Consider the following 25,348-nt stretch of genomic DNA (forward strand, 5'->3'; position numbering starts at 1 on the left):
TATATTATTATTATTGCGTTTCCGAAACAAAATGTGTTGAATAAAAATAATACGTATTACAAGGATTTTGGCCAACAATGATGTATATTCATTTTGGTTTTCTCGAATGACTACATTATGATATAAATATATATATATATATATATATATATATATATATGATTCACTATAGGAGCTCATCTCTTTTTCTTTTAATAATGAAGTGATTTGTAGTTGTTCAAAATCTAGTTTTTGCAATTTTTATATATACCTACTTATTGAGTAATAGACAATATTTTTAAATTTATAAAAGATTTTTTTCGTACTATAAAAGAAGTATTGTGTGGGATACAAACTCCTGTTTTTTAGACAGAACTCATTTTTTTATTGTTTATTATTTAATGGAAATTTTTTTTGAAAATGATGAAGTGTCGAAATCAAAATTTAAACTAGTAGTTTTTGAGTTATTTATTTCAAAATTTTAGTTATTATTATTAATTTGTATTAACGTTTATAATTTGTAATCATTTGTAAACATTTATTAATAGTATAATAAACACTATATCCAATTTTACATAGAAGCATATTTTATATTTTTGTAAAACTATTTTTAAGGACAACTATTATTCTCAGTTAGTATTAAATAGGTAATGAGAAATTACTCGTTAGAATTTTGAATTAAGTACATTGAAATTTTCAAAAAAATAATGTATTAAATAATTTACAGTAAAAAAGTAGGTGTTCTTATTTCAAAAACATAGTTTGTATCGGTATATAATACTTCCTAAATAGTACAGAAAATCTCAAGAATTTTATAATGTGGTTTTAAAATACATTTATATATTTCAAAAATCAGAATTTGAACGAATTTATTATTTAAGGAAAAAATGAGGGTGATCATGCTTGGTGAATCACTTTGTTTAAACATATATATATATAACACACAGCTAATAGCTTTATACATTCATATAATATAAATGTATGTACTAGAAAGCGTTAGTGGGGTACGTTTTGGTTTTATTCACTGCAGAGTGGGGATTTTATACACATGATAAACATTTAAATTCTACTGTCATTGTAAATATATTATATTATTAAAAAGGTACGACGGGGTGGTTTAATCCTTACGATCTGCTGCGCAAAAACTGCGATTATCTCACAGCCCACAGAACAGTTTTGTTTTTTAAGAATTAAAATTAACTATAAACTCGAACAGTATTCGTAACAATTCATCCAAAAACCGTACTCAATACTGATGATTAGAGAAAATTCTCTGCTTCAAAATGTGATTGCAGACATAAAAAAACAATTTTTTATGTAAAAACCACAGTTTTTTAAATCAATCAGAATGAAAAGAAAGAATTTTTGGTAGGTATTTTGAAATACTTAAATTTAAGTTGATCCTTTAAAATTGTAATTGATTTTCATTACGTTTAAAGCAATATAATATGTGGGTATTTTTGTATTTTTCTTAGGCCTTTTAAAATTGAATATTTTTTCAATGTTCATCAATATCGGTATATTTATTTGTTTAAAGAAATATAACAGATACGCTATGAAATTATTTATTTTAGAACAGATAAAATATAAGAATTTTCCATATAAGTATAATAAATTATACTAAATGTATTTAGATTATAGAAATCATTTTCAATTCTCAATATTACGTGGTTGTTATCTCTGTAACTGAGTTCACATATAATACATTTTATTAAAACTTAATGAAGTATGGGAAAAGATGGCTAGTAATAATTATTGTAACGCGGATTCTTTAACAATTTTATACCTAATGCTAAGAAAGTAAACCACGAGCTCATTTGTTTACGTTAAGCTATTGTTTTATGTGATTGTAACATATTAAATTTTTATGTTTTACAAATTACGTTTTCATTGAAATAATTATAATAAAAAAATGTTTTGTACCATCTATAGCAGTATTCATTTAGGATAACATGTTCCATTTCCGCTTGTAAAAAGTATAATATAATTAGTACGTGTTTTGCAAAAAAAAAAAAAAACATTCTGCATAACTGTTGGTAACCAAATGTTGTTGGTATCTCCAATATTTAAAAACAAATATACAATAATAAAAAAAAAAAATCCATAGCATAAATTTTCTACATTTGAAAAATATTCAATTTATATACGTCATAAAGTACCAGTTTTGCAGTGTAATATGCATATTATTATAATAATGTCGAGAATTTAACACGTCTCGGAGAGAAAATTATCCGATTTACAGTAAAAAAAAAATAATTCTAATGGTGATTATATTTACATCGTTATGATTCGATTATCTTAGCTGGGCGTTTCGCGTGATGATAATAATAATAATAATAATAATAATAAAAAATCGTCTCCAGTAAGACGTATAATGACAATACGAATTTAGCGAAGCGCATTCTGATGTATTAAACGCTTGCGAAACTGGCGAAAAGCCATTTTAAACGAGCTATTCGCGTAGATAAACATTTTCTACGAGTTTAGTTGATTTAATGATTCGGACGCATTCTGTCTAATGTAACCATAGCAGCAGTTGAAAAGTCGTAAAACGACAATTTTTCTGGGAATTAATATCATACATTTATATTATTATCTCATATATATGACTAATGTCAGATCAAGAGATATGATGCCCTAGGCGTTGTACCAGAATATTGCCCTTAATATTGATGTTTGTTTATGACAAAACTAGGGGGTTTCGCCCCCCTCATATAGCCATATTATACTTTTAACTTTTTTTTACGTACTGAGAAATTCATCGGGAAAACGTCTCATTCGCATGACGGTTGTCTCTGTCGGATGTACTATATAGCGAATTCGTGTTCAGCAAAATCAATTTAATGTTGTAATCTTTCGTATTAAAGTGACGACCTATAATCAAACTTATAGAAAAGAAAATTCATGTCAAAATTTTGATTTTATCGATGATGAATATGGCATTATTGTAACAAATCACAGATATTACGTTTGTGAATTTTAGTCCAAATCGTTATTTATAAACTGATAGAATGTCCAATGTCCATTAGAAGTATACCAAATAATTTTAGATACACTACAAATTTCATAGAATAGTTAACTATTAAAATTATTACTGATCAAAAAAAGTAATTAATTGAAGTACCTACATACCTAATTATGTTATTTGTTATATTTAATAAAATGTATAGTTTATCAATAAATTTGTATACTTTAAGGAATTACTTGGATAATATTTTTATAAGAATGCATAGAAGTTATATATTATATTAACAAGAATGTAAAAACATACAATTTTTTTATAGTACTGGTTTGAATAAAAGCTATCGTATCGAAAGGTTCAAGTACTGTCAAACCTTTAACTATAATCCTTCATGAAAAAAACTTCATTTAATTAATTTAATTTGCATTAAAACGAAATAAGTGATTGTTAAGTTTACCTAAGTGTTCACAATTGATGTAAATATATTTTAAGTGTGAATTGTGTACATAATTGGTTATTATTAATACTGTATCGTTATTTGTGTAATGTACATTGTACATAAAGTATTGTGAATAAAAATATTGAAATTAAATATGGTAATTTGTTTTTAACACTGAAAAATCATTAAGTAGGTTAACTGTATAAATGACTATAAGAACAATATAAATACAATAATCAATTTATGTTGATCGATTTAAGTGACAATTAACAATTTAAACTTGTTATTAAAACTATAAATTAGTTGTTATATTGAAATGTTATAAATATTTTAAACAATAAGATAAGCTTTGTGTTAGTCCTGATATAACTTCGTAGATTCAACAACTGGAACTCATATTCAGTACTCGTACCTATTAATTTCGTTAAGATGATTACGATACCTGATAGATAATCGACCAATAGTCCCATTATGGCCGTAGTGTTAAACAATAATAATTTTCCGACGACGAGTTCATAACATATGAATGAGTGTTTAATTTTAATATCAGGTAAATAGTAACGTAAATCTCAATAAATAAATAAATTTTAAAAAGGTAGGTAAGTGAGTACCGTTCTGATGTACATTAGGTATCAAAAGGGTCACCATTATAGGTCTGTTAAATTTGAATTGTATACGAAGAACGATTCTGAGAGCAAACTATCTATTAGATTGTGTCACTTAGTGATATTATTTTTTTGTTATAGCTATAAAAGTTCTTTATTTTACTTTTAGTGTTATAGTAGGTTGATATAATTTTTTCCAAACATATTACATTTGTTATATTATTAGTATTAAATAATAATAATAATTATGTATATATATTTTATACTATATTAAATCAACTTATATAAATTACAATTTAATAACACCTTTCTTTAAATACCGTAAAACAGTAAAAATAGATAATATTTTAAAGTAAACCAATGTTATTGCGTATACCTAGTAAAGTTCATAATAATATAAGATACATAAAAGCTTAAGTTTCCACGAATAATATTTTTAACTTATAACAGATTTATTAACATTATCATTTTAATTATTGTTCAAATAAGTAATTTCTTTCAAATTGGAACTTTAATTATCTATAAAAAATAATTGTCTTTTTATATATATTTATATTTAACTGTTTCAATATGGACTATTTATAAGGAATCTTAAGCATTCCTATTCATAAATTAATTTTTAATCAATATTAATAATAATAATAAAAAATAACTCAAAAAATGTTGAAAAATGTTGAAAATTTTATCGTATTATGAAAATGAAAAATATTTGGTGAAAATTTCAGGTAATTTTTTTTTTTTTTTTTTAAATAATCAAAATTGTTTGAAGAAAAATCATTATTTTACTGATGAATATTGAATGTCGTAAATATTTGAACTTGAAATGTTTATAAAAAATGAATTTGGCTTTCCGGTAGAATTTTTTTTTCACTTAGTTTAAAAAACTACATAATAAAGAACTTTATTACAAAATAAAAAATAATTTACTATTTTATTTTCGCAATTTTTATGAATTTTGTCAAAGCTATAACTTTCGATACTTTTAAAAAACTATTGCAACTACAGATTTTTAATATTTTAAACTGATAAATTAACAATTTATGAGAATCTTTGTATTACATTTGCAAGGATTTCTACACAAAAAATAGATCTTAACATTTATATAAAATTTTTAATACCTATAAATAGCTATAAATAGCTCAACAATTGTAAAAAATTTCAAGTGTCTACAGTTATTCGTTTTTGAGTTAGGTACAAATGAAAAAAGTCGATTAAGTCGAAATTTTGATTTGCGTAAAAATGTCCGTTTTTTTTCAATATTTGGGTGGTTTTTCCTAACTATAAAAATAAGTACTGCCAGTTTTGGGGTCTGGGATTTTTTATTTTGACCTCTATTAAGTACAAAATAGACCAAATTTGATATCTAAAATCACCGCCATATTTGAAAACCAAAATATTTCATCGAGAACTGATTGTATATGTATACAAAAAAAAAAAGTCGGCAAGTGGGTACCGCTCTGCTGTACATTAGGGGGTGGGGTGGACCTCGGACTGGGGTAGATTAAATTTGAATGCAATGATAGGTATCATTGTATACGAAAAACGATTCTGAACGGAGATGATTTGTCAGTCTAGAATATATTATAATTAAATATTGTCATATATTCTATTTTGAAACAAATATTTTATTTTTCAATTAGGATGCATTTGCATTTGGCATGGTCAATCAATTTTTCCAAAAACATTGCATGTAGTATCATAATTCACATAGATAATATCTATGATAATTCATAATACCTTATATTATCATAGATATACCTGGTATACCATATTTTTTTTATATAATCACATATAATACACAGATTTCTATATAGAATATATATATATTAGTATAGAAGTCTGTGATATAATATTGTACACAGCCAAGGTTCTTAGATTATAATCTATAAACCTTGCACAGTAAGTTGTAATCACAGAATAGATTAAAAAAAAGATTTAATCTATTCTGTGTTGTAATGCTGCAGCTGCTGATATAGATAATACACTTTATCTAGATCTGTGATATTTTATGTTTTGTTTACATTCCATATGTTGACGTTGTTGGTTGATTACGGTTTTTAAAATTTTATTTCTATTATGAATTAACCATGACGTATTAATTGTAATCGTTTTAAATTAATATGATTCTACGTCGTATTGATTCCTTGTGTAACAATTACATATTAACATCAAGACGAGCCATTTCTTAAAGACTTAAAATTTTTCCTATAATGATGCTTCGAGTTTTCTCTATAGCTACTTGAATGAAAACTTATGGAAAACTTAGTGTTGTATTTTTAATCCTTAGTTATAAACACAAAAAATTTTATGATTTTTCAACTTCAAATAATTTGCAAATATTCATGCTTTTGACGAATTTTTGTAAATATTTGAACTTCAAATGCTAATAAAAAAAAATTGTGCCTATGTATTCTTATAAGTTTTTAATCACTATAAGAATAACTTATGAGGAACTTTGTATTAAATTTTCAAGTATTTTGATAGGGCCAAAAAATTTTTATCGACACTTCAAAAATATTTTTTCAGAAAAATTGAAAATTTCAGTTGTCTATAAATAGCTCAAAAAAAGTCAAAATATTTTGAAATTTAAATCACGTAAAGAAAACGCGAATCTTAATAACTGGTAAAATTTTCAAGTATCTACGACTTATACTTTTTGAATAATAACAAATATCAAAAATCGTTTGAGGCTAAACTGTTATTTAACGCGGTTTTTGTAAAAATTTAAATTTCAAACACTCATAAAAATTTTTTGTCTGAATCCGGTAGAGTTTTTTTTACAGATATTTGAAGAAAAATGTATGGAGAACCTTGTACCAAATTTTCAAATCTTAGTTATAAAAGAAAAAAATTTTATGATTTTTCAACTTCAAAATTACTTGCAAATTTTCGCGTTTTCGACAGATTTCGTAAAAATTTGAACTAAAAACGCTTATAAAAAAAAATTGTGACTAACGATTTTTAATTTTTTTTAGCTACATTAAAAACAACTCATAAGGAACCTTGTATTAAATTTTCAAAACTTTTTGGTCATCCAAAAATTTTTATCGACACTTAAAAAAAAATTTCTCAAAAAAACGAAAATTTCAGTGATCTATAAATAACTCAAAAAAAGTCAAAATTTTTTGAAAATTTAACTATATACGGATATCACTGACATTAACATTTGGTGAAAATTTCAAGTATTTTCAGTGATTAGTTTTTGAATTACAACCATAAAAAAAAATCGATTTGGTCGAAAACTGGTTTTGCGTAAAAATTGCCGTTTTTCCGTCATTTTTTTTTTGTTTTTCTCGATTTTTTTGAAAACTGTTGGAAAATGTTAACTTTTTACCTCTATAATGCACCAAGGATATTCACTTTTACATCGGAAACCACCCCCATTGTTTGAAATTGGAGCATTATTTCGACTAGTTATGCTGTACACAGACACAAAAAAAAACAAAAAAAAAAAAAAAAAAAAAAAAAAACATACATCATTGTAAAATCAATACATTCATCACTTCGTTCAGAATCTAAAAAATCACACGTGCAGGCTACAATTAATATTCGATTCACAACCAGATTACCAGAAACCACTATTAAACAAATTAAAATTTAAAAAGTAAACATACCTTGACGAAATGAGAGGTATTATAGGTTATTATATTAAATATAATATAATATTATAAGTCTATGAATATACTCCGGAATATACCATTACAATTAACTAAATATTTTGATTTTTGATAATCACAATGTAGGTACACTATAAAAATAATTTGAGCATAGCGACTGTCAGTGAAATATTCAAATATCACGTACCTATAACATAGAGTAATACTACTACTATATTATAATAATAGTACTCTATGACCTACCTATAATGTATAAACTTACTATAAATGTATAATAATATAACATTATTTTCGAAAATTTTAAATTACATATTGGTACCACTGTATAGATTATAATGTTCAAACCACGAATTAAAATAATATACTGGATACCCAACGAGAGGTGATAAGGAGCTCCCAAAGTGACTTTTCATGTACAAAGGACTACTAGCGCTTCAAGGGAATTCAAAATATACTAATGTCGTTGTAATCAGGAATTGAATTATATAATATATATATTTCCTAGAAGTTTTATTAATTAATTTAATTCGTGGAATTTAAACGTTGACGGTAAATTATCTTGAAAAAAGTCGCCACTAATATGATTACAAGTGCTAGGTGTAGTTTGCAACAGCTGTTTTAGCGAGTCAATTTGGGTCCCAGAAAAATGGTTGTTTGTATAGGTCGTTGGGTATCCACTATATTTTAATTCGTGGTTCAAACCACGGACTAAGCTGATATTATCCATGAACTCAACGTTTATAGATTATTCAAAATTTGAACTTCAAATGCTAATAAAAAAAAATTGTGCCTATGTATTATTATAATTTTTTAATCACTATAAGAATAACATATGAGGAACTTTGTATAAAATTTACAAGTATTTTGATAGGGCCAAAAACATTTTATCGACACTTCAAAAATATTTTTTCAGAAAAATTGAAAATTTCAGTTGTCTATAAATAGCTCAAAAAAAGTCAAAATATTTTGAAAATTAAATCACGTAAAGAAAACGCGAATCTTAATAACTGGTAAAATTTTCAAGTATCTACGACTTATACTTTTTGAATAATAACAAATATCAAAAATCGTTTGAGGCTAAACTGTTATTTAACGCGGTTTTTGTAAAAATTTAAATTTCAAACACTCATAAAAATTTTTTGTCTGAATCCGGTAGAGTTTTTTTTACAGATATTTGAAGAAAAATGTATGGAGAACCTTGTACCAAATTTTCAAAACTTAATTATAAAAGAAAAAAATTTTATGATTTTTCAACTTCAAAATTACTTGCAAATTTTCGCGTTTTCGACAGATTTCGTAAAAATTTGAACTAAAAACGCTTATAAAAAAAAATTGTGACTAACGATTTTTAATTTTTTTTAGCTACATTAAAAACAACTCATAAGGAACCTTGTATTAAATTTTCAAAACTTTTTGGTCATCCAAAAATTTTTTATCGACACTTTAAAAAAAATTTCTCAAAAAATTCGAAAATTTCAGTGGTCTATAAATAACTCAAAAAAAGTCAAAATTTTTTGAAAATTTAACTATATACGGATACCACTGACATTAACATTTGGTGAAAATTTCAAGTATTTTCAGTGATTAGTTTTTGAATTACAACCATAAAAAAAAATCGATTTGGTCGAAAACTGGTTTTGCGTAAAAATTCCCGTTTTTCCGTCATTTTTTTTTTGTTTTTCTCGATTTTTTTGAAAACTGTTGGAAAATGTTAACTTTTTACCTCTATAATGCACCAAGGATATTCACTTTTACATCGGAAACCACCCCCATTGTTTGAAATTGGAGCATTATTTCGACTAGTTATGCTGTACACAGACACAAAAAAAAAAAAAACAAAAAAAAAAAAAAAAAAACATACATCATTGTAAAATCAATACATTCTTCACTCCGTTCAGAATCTAAAAAAAGAATCTAAAAATTAGTATTAAGATATCGAAGTTGAAAGATTATTTTATCGTAATATAATTGATTGTAAGTATGGTAATATTTAAGAATAGTTGTCGTTCTTCATCATCTATTGCTGATAAGTGTGCTTCAAAAAAGACGTTAACAACGATGATTTACAGCAAATGGATGGATTTTCCCAGTTAATTTTTATGCGTGCCTGTCTTTTGATGACGCAGCAATGGAGTTCCTAATTCCACGGATCCATAAATAAATTGAAATATTGAATTAATACCGACCAAAGCTTCTAGTGGATATTGTACAGTTATTCGTACTTAATATTATTATTATAATTTTCTAAAATGCATTTTGTATTATTATTATTATCGGATGATGTGAAAATCTCCCACAGAAATGAATGTTTCTTGGATCACTGCCTAAGCGCCGCGAGGAGGTACGCACGGGATTTGGATTATTATTATTATTATTTTTGTTATTAATATTATCATCTGAAAACACTACACAGAAATACGAAAATAACTATAATAATATGATATCCGTCTCTCGTCGCTTATATCGATTTATTTTAGTAATAAAAAGACTTATTTTCATCTTTTTTTTTTATAATCTTAACAATATTATTTCTTATTCTTGTTGAAAAAAAGGTGCCGTAATTGTACGCACTACACCAATTGTTATTTTCAATTCATCGGCACAAACTCATATAATTGTCATATAAATAATAATAACTAGATTAAAATTGTTTACCTCCTATAATTTACATTTAGGAAATGAAAAAATTTAAATGTTTGTTAAACAACACAATTACTACCTACCTACTTTATTAATGTAATCGTATTTGTTTATTTATGATTTTAGAGTAGATACCTATAAATAACAATTTTACATGAAAATTAGATTAGAATAATAATAATGATATAAATTATATTAACGAATGTTTGACAAAAGTATACAATTTCCAAATAGTGGTAATAAAGTGAGAAAATATTAAGGAGTTTAAATTAGAGATACATTTAAAATGTGCCTCATAGGTTCATTGTTCATGGATATCCTTATTATTTTTGAATTGGGAAATATGAAAGAACATAAATTAACTGGGAAAATTCTGTAAAAGTTGAAAAGAATTAAAAGATATATAAATGATATTAGTTTATTACATCATCGTGATTATTTGCTTTGTAGTTTTATTTAATGACGTCTCTCGGAAAAACGGTTATGTTCCGCGTGCATTTTTTTATTTATACCGACACCACGCGTGTCGACGTTGTTGTTAACTGCCCTGATGTGGTGTTTAATATTCATTATCCTAGGTCTTCAGATATTCAGTGAACATTTTATTTAAATAAATAACATATTAATTTTACACATTATACAATTTACCGCAATTGTACGATCGTGTACCATTATTTTATACTTTTGTATGCATATCCTGGTTAAAAGTAGTACAGAACTGAGATATTAATCCATTAGTGAACTTCGCCCACGGTCAAGATACATAATACATGATGCAGATACAACTCTTATGCATATGCACATCGAGTAAGATGTATGTTTTAGAATTGATATATTAATACCTTGGCTAGAAATAGTACTACATACAGTGTATATTATACACGTACCAAATATTGTAATAATTATATTCAATTGACTCCACTGGTCGAAGATATCCAATAAGCCATTTAGTTCTTATATAGGTAGGTACAGTGTGTCCCAGAAGTCCCGTTTCATCATTAGTATTTCGCGTCAAATCAATATATTTAAATATATATATATTTTTTTTTATAGAAATTAGTAAGATAGTTCCAATTAAATGGAGTGTTTCAATTTTTTTTTTTAAAAAAAATCAGGATTATCAAAACATTTATTTTGTTTACGACTAAAGATATCTATTTTTAAATCATATTTTTTAAAACAGATAAATAAAAAAACACTAACATTTAATGAAAATTTACTAAATCGCGTAGACATTAGCTACCGTAGGTATATAATTTAACTGTAGCTTAGTAAAGTTCATATGAAATTTCTCATTGATTTTCTAATTCTATTTAAAACTTAATTTTAACTCTTGTGTTATGTCAATGAGAAAAATAGATCAGGTAGATAAAAGAGCGCAACAAATATTGACTCACTGCAATCGTGTTACAGCCATGTTGACTTACACCATTAACATTCTTAGAAGTGTAATTGTACCTCCCAAATTATTCATACGTTATTGGTAGATGGAGTCTGAAGTAAGCAAATCGTTCGTCCATAGAATGTTATAAGAAATAAAATAAAGAAATAGCGAAAACCGAATTTGTTTAATAGTTTCATGGAAGTTGCAAAGAAAAGCATTAACAATTTTGTGATTGGACACTACATAGAATATGTTATGATTCAGTAATTGGAGATAAATTAATTTTTACCGACCCATCTACTTTAAAAAAGAACTCATATTTGTATACAAAATAAAAAAAAATAATTCACTTTGTTTGATCGTTTTCCATTTAATTTTAACGTTTTTAAATTGTTTTAAAAATATGATAAAAATATCTTAAAAAAGTAAAAAATAATTTCTGTTAAGTTGTACGCCAGTTGATTTTCTCAACATAAAATTTATAAATATTCCATTTATACCAAAGTTAATTTTTTATTCATTGATTTTATTTTATATATTTCCTAACAAAAGCCTTATAGACTGCCACAACTTAGGTATTTTGTGGATCTTTAATTGACGACTCATATGTATTAAATCAGAGTTATCAGTAATACTTAGTGATTACAAGACTGATTACAAAAACACAATGTACAAATTTATATATCATCGAACGTACAAACGCGGGGTCTGTGAACTGTAAGATTCAAAATAATGAAAAATCTATTACGAGCAGCATACAATTTTAAATTTTTATTTAATATGAATATTTTTATAGATCGGTATCACGCAAATTTTAGCCAGTACTAAAAACAATGACACGGTTTTATAACAGTTATCAGCCATGCTTAATAACCGTACAGGATTTGGAGAAATCCCAAATTATAGAACGTTCAAGTATCCAAATGGATGGAAGATAAGACAGCTAATGTGAATTTACACTGTTCAAAGCGTGTGTTGCACTGTCGTTGATGTTGGCGAGCGTCCTGATGTGCGCGTTTATCGACGATCCGTGTCACTGATAAAGTTTTAAAAGTTCAAAGACGTTCGGTATAAGTTCGTCAGCAATAAATAATGCTATCAGCGTGTAAGGCAACCGATAACATAGTCAATAAAGAAATCCACGGAACAATAGCGTTAACTTTACTCCCCGGAGTACACAGTGAGCGCTGTACTGAGAGTCCAATTTTAATAATGTCATGACCTTAAAGATTTATATCACCGCAAAAAAATATTGTGCCACCATTTTTCATTATTGTACATAAATTTCAAATGTGGGAACCCTATAACATGCGCTTCGTCTTCACCAATACTGTTCTACTATAAAAACTCGTCTATATACTACTATATTATAAGGGGTGTTGTTAGATTTTTTTTTCAATTTTAAAAAAATAATAAAACTACTTAGGTGTAAAATAGTACGGAATAAAGAACCGAGAGAAACCATTCGTAGTGCGTTATTATGTGACTCCATTAAAATTAATGATGATGAAGTCGACGCATTAAACTGTTAAACGAATTTTACGATATGTACCATAGTACCAATATAGCCACAGATAGATTATCGTAGTTGTAGCGAAATTGGAATAACACCTAGAGATATTGAATTTATGTAGGTTTTAAATATTATTAAAAAATGAATAAGACAAATTAAATAATAATTTTAAATTATAATCGTACGCACGTATTAAAAACCAAAGCACTAAGCAGTATTTAATATTTATTTATTATTAAACCGTTCAGTTTGTGGGGGATTTAAAGCTTAATAATCGGCCGAGATTATTGATCGCATATTATGTATATTTTTTTTTAATTCTGAATGTATTAGTTTTGTAATGACGTGTATTTTAATTAGTTTAAAAATAATTTATTTTTTATCTGTTATTACGTTTTAGAGCTATGCTAAATGTTTCAATCTTTAACTTTCAAGCAAGAAATTAGATCTATTTAGTAGTTTTGGAAGAGTGTAAGATAAAATGGTTATATGATAAAACTAAAAAAAAATATAAAAATAAACGGGAATATTTACACAGCATTGGTTTTTGACAAGATTGTTTTTGTTGTAATAATTCAATAACCATAAACTGTAAAGACTTTGAATTTCAACTAAATATTATGCCAGAAAGAAATTATTTATAGTTGATAAAATTATCAAAATAAATATTTTAAGCATATTTTCTAGGCATTAAAAATTTTGTACTTTTTTTTAGTTCGTTATCGATTTATGCTAATGAATTATAATGAACGCCAAGATGTACTATTTTTGTTATTGACATTTGAAATTATAATTTTGAAAAAATCGAATATTTTAATCAGAAATGATTAATGATTTTAATTATTTTGTTGTGATTCAAAAGTTTTAATTTATTAGTTCAAACCACTGTATTACAGATATATTAATGTAAATAAATTATAAAGTATCCTTAGAATCAAAGGCTGACATTCCGGTCAGAATACGATTTCATTAAATTTATATTCGACACACCCACTACAGTGACCTACTCAATGGCGAAGTACACTCAAAATCTACTATATAGCGAGACACTTTTGTTTTTTTTTGTGTGTAAATAAAGCGCACATCTGTATGATGGACCGAATTCATTCAAAACTATAACCAGATTTATTCATTTCAAGCTTACAAATTTATAACATCATGTTATTGATATTTGATAGTTAATACAACATGCTTTATTAATTACGTACATACTCATTATTGTAATATGAATAATACGTTTTTAATAATGTTTCGTCGAGTACACGTCTACAACGTTATTCGTTTTATTCGTTTGTTGCAGAGTATATAGGCGTATAACATACCTATACTATTTCAGTATCTAACTAAAAGATAAAGTGAATAAAAAAATGTGTACCACTATAGTATAATGTGTATTGTGTAACGCGTATAATATTATAAAATTTTTACCAAAGAAAAAATGGCAACCAGCACAACAGGAATACGCCCATGATGATCCCCAGCGTGCGAGCAGCTTTGTGTTCTGTCCTCCAACTTGTGCTCGTGGTCTTTGTCGCCGTTGGAACTGAAAAATAAAATATCGTAGAATAGTTTTTTAATCTCTCATGAAATAATACGAATTTTCATACTTCAAAATGTATCATCGGATAACAGAAAAACCCGCAATATGTATATTTTACCAAGTAATTAATTAAACACTGTTAACACACATACAAACTCTACGATTATATAATATTACTAATATATAGATATACTCTAAACCGACATTGTTGATTTGAAATTTATTCTAAGCGTTTGATACAGAATATCTCATATTATAGTTTTTAAATCGCGGATCTCGTACGATATGTGGGTAGTGTGTGTGTGTAGTGCTCCAGTACGAGTCTGTACATCAAGATGTCAAAATCAGCTCACGTAGAAGTTAAGGAAACTATAATTAAAGTTATAACGGAGAGGAGGGTATTTGATAATTAATGGTGTACCGCGTAAATCACAACGGTAGCAGTAGTTAATTAGTCCAGGATCCTGATAGTAAAATATAATATATCAGATATTGAAATATCAATAAAGTCCCGAGTGCATTTTATTTCACTGCTTGAGAGTGGATAATGTTCAACAATAATCACCGAAGTCGTATATCAATATTTTAATTTTAGTATATCTGCTATAATTTATATTTATATTTTTTAAATTAATATCAAAAAGATTAATTTGAATAGTAATTAGCCTTTTTCCAAGAAAGGTTTGATAACTAGAAAAAAACTATACAAAAAAAAGTTTCAGACAAACCAATTATTTTTAACCTGTGCCACAAAAGTTCTGAAGTTGTGTAAATAAAAAATATAGGCATGGATTAAAATTGATCAACTTCTCAGAAATCTGTTTGTTCCTTTTTTTTGGTAATCAGACATTTATTAAAAAGGAGTATTTTAATCTTAAATTTCAGTTTTTATGTATAGTATTGTATTACTAATATTCAATTTATTTCGATTTACTTAAAAACCTTTAAAATTGTTCTTAAGGTCAGTTATTGTCAATTATAAAGATGAGCTCAACTAGAAAAAAACCAACTTGTTATACTATAGAGCGTTCCGAATAATGTTTTTTCGAAGTTGGAATCGGCAGGAAGCATAGTTTGGGCACTGACATTGATACACGGAGAGACAAAAGTTTCTTCTCGAACGGAGTTTATAAATTTAACCTACTCAGCCACTTTTTTTTTAATTTACTTAACCCATGCCCAAAGTGTTAGCAAGAAAACAGTCGGTAAATCTATTCTAAAAGGCCGTTACGATTTTCATTAAAAAAAAAAAGAATGTAAATAAACGCAGCTGCGTCCTTTAAACAACTCGCTGTACCGAAGATAAACCTAAAAAACCCTTTTCTAATTCACGTTTAAATTAATTTTGTGATTTAATTAAAATTTACTGGTCTCATGAGTAATTCGTCTGCGGTGGAAGTACAAAGCTCTGCTAAAATTTTAGCCGGTCTTCCGTTCACAGGATTATGCCATTTTAGTATACTGTGAAACATAATAATATAATATTTCGATGTAACGAGTGGTGTGACTGTGTGTGTGTGCCAGCCACGATTGAAATCGTGGGGAGTCCAATAGCTTATTTACATTTCTCGCGCGGTTTGAAACATCGCACGTTCTATATTATTTTTGACGGGCGCACCCAAATGTGTCACAAAGATGATCTATGTAAATCTTCCAATGATAAATTAACAATTATTTGATTCGGTCGAAAGACAACATGACAAGTGAAACCCACCGATGTCAAAATTATAGAGCGTTCAAAAATATATTCTTTACCATACTGTCCAAACGTCACTACAACTTACAATGAAACGACAAAACAAATAATATATAACACAAGTAGAGTGCGATTTAAATATTTAATAATATATAAACAAACATCTCACAAATTATTATGATTAATATGTTGGTCTTTATTTTTAACCAACGTTTTTAGATTTATTTTGAATGTCTTAAAATTAATTTATTATATTAACTATTTATACTAGTTTTTACTTCATGTTTTTATTATTATTATTATTTATTTAAATATAAAAATAGGAAACTGAAACAGATAACATTTTGATTTACTCTTTTCCAAAACTGTCTATTGTGGTTTTTTTTTTAAACATAAAATAGACACAGTTTTAGTATTCAGTGTTTGATTAATAAATGGAAACATTAAAGAAAGACGCTATCGTGCATACAATTTTTACCATAAAAAAAAAAAAAATAAATTTTTGTCTTTCGTTATATTTCATGTATATGTCAATTCAAATAGTTATAAAATTATTTAAATTTAATTCACGTTAATATTTTTATTTTTGAATTATATAAATTTTTTAAATAAATTTGCATGTATAACGATGTCGTTGCTATATTACGCTATTATTGTTTATTCAAATATAAAATTAAAGTTGTTTTACATTTTTGTCTGAATAAAAAAAAAATGTATTTTAAAAAACCGCAAAGAAATTGATCGAGTAGAGAAATGTCTATACTAGTAATTATCATAAAACTATGTCAAGTTTTAATAAATATACTAATTATTATGCAATATAATTAGTTATTTTTCGAAGAATGTGTATACGTATTATTGGTATAGACTATAGGGTACTGTAAAAATAGAAGTGCAAAAGAATAAATAGTGTAATATAAATTTAGTACTTATTTATAGTACTATTGTAGAGTCATTATACATTATTAGTCTTTCAACTTTAGACAAATATCGAGAACACATTTGGTTTTTTTATTTTATTTGTTACTATCGTAGATTTTCCTATAAAACATTGACGACAAAAAATCTGCAGCTAAGCTACTATTAATTGCATATAAGTAAAAAACTTCAGCTATTCAACTATTGCGATTGCAGATAAAACCACAAGCGGCCGAGTGCTATTAATGTATATTAGAATTTATAAATTTATAATACTATATTTGATTTAATAACGCAACATTGACCTATCTACGAGCAGTAATTATTTCGGTTTCAGCAGAATAGCTTTTAATTTGGTGAGATGATGACGATGGTGTTTCGCTTTTATTTAGATTATATTCTGCCTTCTGCTATAAATCCTGCCGAGTAGCTTAATTGCGTAGGTACTAGTTGCAGCGGTGCAATTTAATATATTTTTTAAATGATTTCCTCTTTCCTAGTTACCCCTCAGCCAGCCCCACTTCCCGTTATCATTTTAATGTGGGTTCTTACACAAAATCCAATGTTATAATTTAAGTGTATAATTGTATATATATATACAAACATATACATATAAATTTGTAGGTCAAATTCTGGGTAGACTACGACCGACCGTAGTTGTACTGTGGCGTATTCAAAACTCCGACCCACCCATTCAACGAATACACTACGTTTCTCTCTCGGGATCGATGCGGATGCCACGACGAAACGTCCAGATTAAAATTAAGGATATTATTGAAGCTCGATAAATCTGAGAATAAGTCCTGCAGACTGACGGAATAGATATAGTCGTATATTGTGTATATACATTGTTGATATGAATTTAAACTGTAATCATACACTGGTGTTATTAATTATTACACTAAAACTAGACATACTAATCGACAGCTAATGCGATTAGTCGTTTATCGTTTAACACTCTGGTGCGACGTTATATTATAGCAACAACTAATCACCAAAACAATCGACTAATACTAGGATCTACATAACATTTTACAAGTTCAAATTGATAATAAATGTCGTATAATTATCTTTTCGGTTGTAATAGTGTAACTTTATAAAAGTATATTTTTATTTAATTGACTAATATACAGAATAATACTATTGACTATATATTATTATTTATTTTTCTGTGAGCATAAATAATTATAAAGGTATAACTATTGAATCGTAAGAGATAAACACACATAGTCTCTATAGAATAGTATCCATTAAATTACTTTTCAAATACAGTTATTCTATATACAATAGTCCAGTCATATTGTAGTTCATTTATTTATCATGATCAAATGATGTGAGACTTTAATCACCACAAATTGTTCTGGGTAGTAGAAACATTTTTTTATAAAATTAATAAGCTTAATATATATATTTTTAAATGAATTAACTTTATAGGTATAAAGTTTATTATTTTTATTCAACATTGGATTTTGAACTAAGCATCCGATTATGGTCAATTTTTAATATTTATATATAATATATATTATGTATAATTTATGAAAAATTCTGTTACATTTTTTGTTGGTGTTTAAAAAATAAATAACCAAGTTACTTTTTTAATACTTATTTTTAAAAATATATTTATATTATTGTTTCGTAAATATTTTGGCTGTTATTAATTAATTTATAAACATATATAATTTTCAACTTTTTTTTTAGTTTTTTTGATTTATGTTGATAACATTTTTTTTTTTAGTAAAAAGCTTGAAAATTTATACATGGATTTACACGGATTATCCCTATAACTACTAAAGGACAACAAATAGTTATAACTTTTATTAAGCGTTTCAAATTTTGACAAAATTGAATATTCAAAACGAAAATAACTATTTTTCTTCAAAGGATTTTTATTATATTTTTGTTATTTAAAAAAAATATTAAACTCAGGGTATAATTTATAAAATTCAATATTAATAGACACTTACACATCAATTCCATATAGAAGTTTTTTCATATTAAATCATTTATCATTGAGTTCCAGTTTAATACAGTTTAATATACACAGGAACAGTATCGCAAAGAACATTCGATTAAAACTTACTATTCAACTTCTCAATTTTTTTATACGTGTAAATATAGTAGAATTCCAAAAGTATCATATAACATCTAATGCATTATTAAATTAGATTCGAAATTCGAAATTGGATGATTAAATATTAAATGTTAAATGTGATAATATCACAAAAAACTTCAGAAATTAATTGAAATATTTCAGTGAAGGATTCTTAGAAGTACATTACGTAATATAAGAACATAGTCGTAAACACAGCTACATGATGATTATTGTGTATATGTATATTATGTAAAATTGAGATATGTTAAGAATATATTATTTACTTAACATATTAACTTGCAAGATATAAACTATTTAGATTTAGATTTTTTAAAAAACTGAATAGTAAATTATTTTCATTCTCCTAGTTTGGGTCTATACGAATATCAGTTTTTATTCTCTAATATTAAGCTAAAAGTTTGTACTAATATAAGAACATTTACATTGGTTTTTTTTTGTTAGTGAACATTCATGTTCTTAAAATAAAATGTCTGTATAACGGGATTGGAAAACATAAGTATAAGTTTTAGAAGTTGATTAATATTAAAACTAAATTGTACCATATTCTAGATACTTTTAGAATTAATACCACAAATATTTTAAACCCACAGAAAACGATAAATCATTACTTCAAAACTTAATGTTTCGTGTTTTGAAATAAAAGAAATAAACTGAAACCAAAAAAATTAGGGTTAGCTTTAACACTGTTAATATATTATCATAAAATACGAACTTTCAATAAAAGTATATTATTTTTTTGAAAAAAGGTTATTTCTAGTAAAAAATACCGTATTTGGTTCTTCAAGTTTTAAGTATTTTTTTTATATTCATAATCGTTTTATTTAAAAAAAAAATGCTTGAATAAAAAAAATTATTTGAAATGATGTGTATTAAATATAATTAATAACCTACGTTTAAATTATTATATAAACAATCATTACTTAAAAATTAAATTTTTTTAAATGTTTATAATGAAAAAACCTTTAAATATTGACTTTGTTTTAATTTAATACATAGATAGAGTTCAACCCAATATCAGAGACTATAATTTTGATTCACACAGCTGAGCTTAATATTGAGAAGATTGTTATATTATTATTATAAACTTAAATACATTGATAATATATTACAATTCATAATGAGCATTACCTAAGATTTATCTTTGTTATCTACGTATAGGTCGTTTTTAATTCTTATAGTTTTAAAATCTTACAAATTAAAAAGAATGTCTTAAACATAAAAATTATTTTTATGATAATGATCTAAGTACGTTTATATTAATATTTAAAACATTATAACATAAAGTACTCCGAACTATAGTTTTAATTTTAAAAATATTACTTTATAAAAATATATAGGTATATATAGGTGTATCTTAACATAAAATTGTCCTAAAGGCTAAATAAAATGGACGATTTTTGACTTAGTAAAATTTAAATTTAAATTATTAATATAAATGTTAGTGTAAATATTTAGTTGTGTATAGATAATACAATTGAAATGATTCAATTAATTTTGTTGGTACTATAGTTTTGAGTTTTTATAAATATTACAAAGTGCGAATAAAAACAAGTATACTATCGTTATAAAATTATAATTTTAAGCCTAAAAAATAATGGTAGTTTGAAATTTAATTTAAATTAATAGAAAATTAAAACAACCAGGATTTCAATTATCTATGATAATTAAAAGGTCATTAAAATAATTCAATAAGTTTTTCTCGAATTCAATTATTGCCCATCTCAAGACACAACGTTCTAACTAATATATTTTATGCCTATAATTTTTAATAATGATTCTTTATTAATTTTTTTTTTTTTAATAAGAATTAAAACTTAAAAAAAATTATTGATAATATAATTAAGTTCTAGACTTAAAAGATTTCATAAAGTAAAATTAATTAATATACAACTTAAAAACGGGCAATAGCTTATTATCTTCTACACGTAGAATTATGTAAATTATTAACAATTGTGCCTTATAAAAATATTACGTATATTAGTGACTCTTATGACTTTAAGAAATTAAATTAAATTAAAATAATATTCACCAAATTTATGTAAAATAATCACTTGACCTAATTAGATTTTAATTAATTTTTCCATTTAAAATCTTTTGTATACACATTGTATGTGTGCATTACAATCAGAATCAAATAAATAAACCGTTCACATAGTTGTATAAATCATGTAATATTGCTCAATTAATATTAAAAAATACGAAGAAAGAGGATGAAATATAAATTAATTTGTGGGAGGTAATCAAAAATAAACTACATAGTATAAGTACTAGGTTTATTTACTTGTCAGAAAAATAGAAAAAAATTGTGAAGATGACGGTTGAAAAAGTATGTATTTTTGTCACATCTCATTATGTATCGAATAGTTTAAATATATTTAAGCCTATAAAAACACGACGGATATATACGCATCTCTTGACAACCTAACTTTCGTATCATGTATACAAATTTAAATAAATTTAAATATGGTTTTAGATTCTCTTGCAGACTATTGGTTTCAAATATATATATGTTTTTCAACTGACACGTATCGCGAATACAATAACACGATTATGTCCGATAAACAAACTATTTTTCAATGCTTTTCGTGTCTGATAGAATATTTTGCATTGAAAAGCCATAGTAAAATTTTCCGCAAAGCAATTTAAATCATTCAGATAGCTTTTGAACACGTTTGTAGACAATATATAACTCCTTTGTGTTTCTGAAATTACAACGAAAATTCGAATTAAAAACAATACACAAGTGAACAAACACTATTCACGAAGGAAGATAAATTAGCCAGACGTCGATATATTTTCTGATAAAATAATATCATTATATTCAGAAGTTGTCTCTAAAAGAGTAAAAGTCGAATAGAACTGAATGTTTACTCTAATAGTTATACTGTTTATTTTTTTTCTAAAAACATGGTGTAATAATTTGTTGTCTTGAGGAATTATGGTAAAATGTCTTCTCCTCTTGTTTTATAATTTCAAAATTAATTCAGAGTGTCGAGAATTGAAACAAAAAAAAAAAAAGAAAAGAAATTCAGAAAACTTAAGTTAAAATTGTCTAGCCACAACTAACATGGTATGGAGATATTCCCACTTTTTGTTTTAATGTGAGTGTGTATAGAGGATAACAATTTATTATTTTTTTCACTTCAACAATACAGTATATATTTATTTTTAAATGAGAAACATTAATAAATGTTTTATTTGTTCGTAATAAATAAAAAAATATGTGACAAAATAATTATTCAACAACAACAATGAACAAATGGATATTCGAGATTCAACGAATATGAAAAAATAAAATTGTTCTTATTCAATATGTACAATATGCTCATACATCACATAATTAGTAGAGTTTCATATAATATCTATAAAAAATATAAATTTATATAAAAGTTATGCATACTTTAATATGTTATGTTGTTATATTTTAAGGTACCTCAATATTGTACTCAGTAATTTATTCTTAATTATAATCCACAATCCATCACCAACTAAATGTGTTTAATAAACATGTAAGATACGTGATTTCATGCATTAAAACAGATATTTTCTTTATTTAATAGCATTTTTATATTTAAAAATTGTTCATAAATATTGCATATTGATAAAAAATTATACTAACAAGCTAAACTAGGTATGTTTTTACGAAAAGATTTGTACAGCATTTTCAATTCCGATGTTTTTTTTTAATCTTAAAGATTGTATACGTCTCATTTAAATCATAACGGTTAAATAATTTAATAATACTTCCATTCATTAAATAAACATGCAGCTATATTGTGTATGCGTTACACCGTCTAACAGATAACTATGCACATTTTTTTTTAATTTAAAATAATTGCGATTTGCTTACTTAACGAGCAGCACGTAATGTTTTACATTCGTAGTGGTTATATATTTTTTCCAGTATTTTAATACTATACAAAATGCTTACTAGGCATGTAGGACACTGGAGAGAGCATATAATATAATATAACATAATTAAGAAAGCTTTACATATATACGTTGTACAGTACTACTACAGATATGCCAATTTTACAAATGTTAGAAAAAATGCAATAGGTACATTCTAGCTGATTTAAAACATGCCGAAACAAAATTCTACTGAAAATATATAACATAATAATAGGTACTTCGGTATATTAAAAACTATAAAAATTAAAAAATTATGAACTGTAATTGAATGTATTAAAATCAAATGTATATTATAGTATAACAGCGAAAACACTTAAAAATAATTGTAAATTCTAACTTATCAATCCAAAAATCAATAGCTACTTAATAATAATTATCATGATCCCAAAAGTTAACATTCCAAAAGGTGCACTTTGTGTGTCTAAACAACAACTTAAGATAAAATAGGATTCAATTTTATTAGGTATATTATATAATATATGGTTGCATTAAGAGTACACCATACACATATGTTTTGTTTCTGGCTTATAGCAAAATATTTTTACGATCATTTTATACAACTATTGAAATTAGAATGATTTGTTTATTATAAAATTTAAAGGTAGATTATTATCTTGGGGAATTTGAGGATTTTATTGATGGTATATTGATTTACAGTTTTAAAATACTCATAACTTGCTTAAAAGTTAAAATATCAATAAAATCTATTTATAAATGTTTGTAATAAAAAACATTCATGTTTCAATTCGTATATATATATATATATATATATTTTTATTAAATCATATTAAATTATCTTAATATTTTAGATATTATAAGGACATCAATAAGTACTATAGAACATATCGATAATATAGAATATAGGAATACTAAATTAGGGAGTGAATTCGATTCACTCAATAAATGATATTATTATTATCTTTTTGAAAATTTTTAAAAACTGGTTTGAAATTTTCTATAAGTTAAAGAAAATTAACTAATAATGTATTAGAAACATTCAAAAGTTATTTCTGAAATGAAGATCACAATTATTGAGCGTTGCACAGAATTTGAAATCATATTAAAACTAGTATTGTTATAGTTAAGTAGTTTATAGTACTAGTTTGATAAGAACAATATATAATAAATCAATTAATTCTTTTATATAATAACGTATATTTATAACATTTAATTAAATATCGAGTAAAAAATACGATATATATATATAGTTAAGTAGGTAATATTATAATTATTAATTATTTTAACAATCGATGAGTAAATTAGTAATTACTACTTACTTTTAAACATGCAAACAATCAATTAAAAAAATATTTTTCATGAAGTACGAATTGGTAATAAAGTTAATATTATAGTTTATAGGCATTTAAAAAATATGGCTTATGAAATAAAATTAGGGCAAACATATGTAAAATTTGTTAGGGTCATTATTTATCGTTTGATTGTCTGAATGTGACAACAAGAAATAAATAGTAATTCATGATTAAAACCCAAGTCAAATGCAATGTTAGCAATAAAAAATATATACATCGATAGTTCATTCCATTTGATTTGCATAACGATGTATTGAAGAAATTGGATGAGAAAAAAAATACTGAACCGTTTTAAAAGTTGAAGTTAAACGAAAATATATCGTTGTTGATGATATAGCCTGGGGATTTTTATTTTTACTCAATTCGATGATAATGATTTTATGTTTAAAATAATTGTTCTAAGATGTAACCAAGTGGAAATTCGAACTTCGGTGTACACGTTGAGGGTTGTATTCTATAAATGGTATTATCACAAGAATTTTTTAAATTGAATATGATACTTGCATACAAAACGTATTTCTAAAAAAAAACAACACATAATTTGGTATTCGCATCAAATACTGTCACACCGATTTATTATTATAGCGAGGTCTTAAGCTTAAATTCGTTTTACGAAACGTTCACATACAATATAATATATTGCTATTATATTAATACCATTCATACATATTTAATTTGTTTGGTGTACTAACTAAAATATTTCATATATTCTTAATATTA

General features: G+C 25.3%; 1 protein-coding gene across 1 annotated transcript in view; it reads right to left on the reverse strand.

Annotated features, from left to right (window-relative positions):
• The window catches only part of LOC114119725 (octopamine receptor beta-3R-like), a 171,973-nt gene that overhangs the window by 3,766 nt on the left and 142,859 nt on the right, over window positions 1–25,348 (reverse strand). Inside the window, exon 4 of the mRNA XM_027981404.2 lies at window positions 14,568–14,682. Within this exon, the coding sequence (XP_027837205.2) occupies window positions 14,568–14,682 (115 nt within the window). The remainder of the gene's footprint in view (window positions 1–14,567; window positions 14,683–25,348) is intronic.

The sequence above is a fragment of the Aphis gossypii genome, chromosome 1 (genome assembly GCF_020184175.1).
Source record: "Aphis gossypii isolate Hap1 chromosome 1, ASM2018417v2, whole genome shotgun sequence".
NCBI classification, from domain to species: domain Eukaryota; kingdom Metazoa; phylum Arthropoda; class Insecta; order Hemiptera; family Aphididae; genus Aphis; species Aphis gossypii.